The following is a 1877-nucleotide window of genomic DNA, read 5'->3' as shown; positions in this document are numbered from 1 at the left end:
GCTCTTCCGTTCGCTACGCGATTTCAATCGCGAGATTGGTCTCATAGTCAGCGTCTAAGATCCATTAGATTCCTCGTCTAATATCGAGGCAGACTAGTACGATGGTTTTTGTCGCGCGGTCATAAATATTCCGTAGCGGTTGCAAATAGATGCTACCTACGGCTAAGTACTGCGAGAAATTGCTAATAGATCGTTAATAATTCGCTTACCGCACAGGGGTTCCGATTGCTCAACGCAATAAAAATAAATTGTTTCTGTTTCTCTTTGCTCGTCAGGCGAGATTACCACGCGCGAGCCGCTCGATCGTGAAACGAAAGACGTCCATGAGCTGGTCCTGGAGGCGCGGGATCAAGGAACACCGTCGAGGGCCGCCAGGGTGCCTTTGAAGATCATGGTTTTAGATGTCAATGACAACTCGCCTGAAATCGTCGATCCTCAAGGGGAGAACGTTAGCGTTAGAGAGGAGCAACCACCGGGAACGGAAGTCGCCAGAGTGCGAGCACTGGACACGGATCTCGGTGAGAACGCTTCGGTGACCTACAGTATCTTGAAAGGTAAGACTATTACTATTAATGTTAATTTAATTTATTTCGGATGTTATGTCTTGATACACAAGAGAGAGAGAGAGAGAGCGATTCCATCTCGATTACTTATTAATTGCTGTGCGTGACTAATCGGTTATGCTCTGCTCGCCTAATTGAAGGAACCTGCGCTTTTGCCTTACGAATATATATGATTATATCTCAGTAAGAAAATATATAAATTATAATTATAGTAGTTGTGTATACGCGCGCGGCCAATAATTGCGTTGCTTCGTTACGAGAATGCCGGCAGTTGCGGAGAGTCGGGAATAATAGAGAAATAGCGAGGAAGTACTTACGTGCCGGAGATTAGACAGCGCCGACTTAGTTTTTTACCGATCTTTCTTTCTCTCTCGCTTTCTCTCTTGTCTCTCGTGGAAGGGCGAGACTTTTTGAAACTTTAATAACCCAGCAGCAATTACAGAAACAATTATGCACGGTCTTAAAAGCAGTCGCAAGCGTTCTTGCCGGGCGTGTTGTTATCTGTTAGAAACGCATCGTCTATGAAGAATGCGCACGCGGCCCATTCCACGCCGATTACAATCGGCATTGAATTTGCCCGATTGCGTGTATTTATAGACATAAAAAGACAAACGAAAAAAAAATTTCGATCATAAGATTAAATATTAACATCGCTTATTCGGGACTTGTATTATCGTAGAGCGATGTACCTTTCTAGTCCAAGTCTAGCATATTTCATTCCGCGCTTTATCGCGACATTTATTTCGCACATACATGCTTCTCTCTTTGGAGTAAATAACATATATATCGAATAACTTTTCTATTCCATGTCAAACTTAATACTTAATTTAACTCCACGTTAAATTTCGAAAAAGCTCGTCTAGTTCTTTAATTTTGTTCTCTTTGAATTTTTATCGCTTAGAGTATATTTTCGATCGGTATCTGATTCTGTTTTTCATCTCAGACCGAGATTCAGATGGTTACAACGTCTTCACCATCGACCCGATCACCGGCATGATCAGGACCAAGGCCGTGCTTGACCACGAGGAGCGCAACGTATACCGGGTGTCTGTAAAAGCGACCGATGCTGGGCATTTGCCGCGACACAGCATCCGTGCGTTGCGAGTCGAAGTTCTGGCACTGGCAGATAATCGACCAACCTTCACCAGCAGCAGTCTTACCTTTAACGTAAGTACCATCGATCTCATCATCTAGTAGAATTCATTTATACGCCGAAATGTTTTTAACTTTGCTGGAGAGATGCTATTTATGTATAATCCTTTTTTTACAATTACTCATTAGAATATTGATATATAATTTAATATTTTTTTTAAA

The 1877-nt window shown here is 42.4% G+C and overlaps 1 protein-coding gene across 1 annotated transcript in view; it reads left to right on the top strand.

The window, feature by feature from the left end:
* The window catches only part of LOC115238244 (protein dachsous), a 310168-nt gene that overhangs the window by 283205 nt on the left and 25086 nt on the right, over window positions 1-1877 (top strand). Inside the window, exons 7-8 of the mRNA XM_029811895.1 lie at window positions 276-554; window positions 1507-1730. Coding sequence (XP_029667755.1) covers window positions 276-554; window positions 1507-1730 — 503 coding nt within the window. The remainder of the gene's footprint in view (window positions 1-275; window positions 555-1506; window positions 1731-1877) is intronic.

Source organism: Formica exsecta, unplaced genomic scaffold (assembly GCF_003651465.1).
Source record: "Formica exsecta isolate Colony F162 unplaced genomic scaffold, ASM365146v1 scaffold33, whole genome shotgun sequence".
NCBI lineage: Eukaryota > Metazoa > Arthropoda > Insecta > Hymenoptera > Formicidae > Formica > Formica exsecta.
This window is presented reverse-complemented; position numbering and strand designations above follow the sequence as displayed.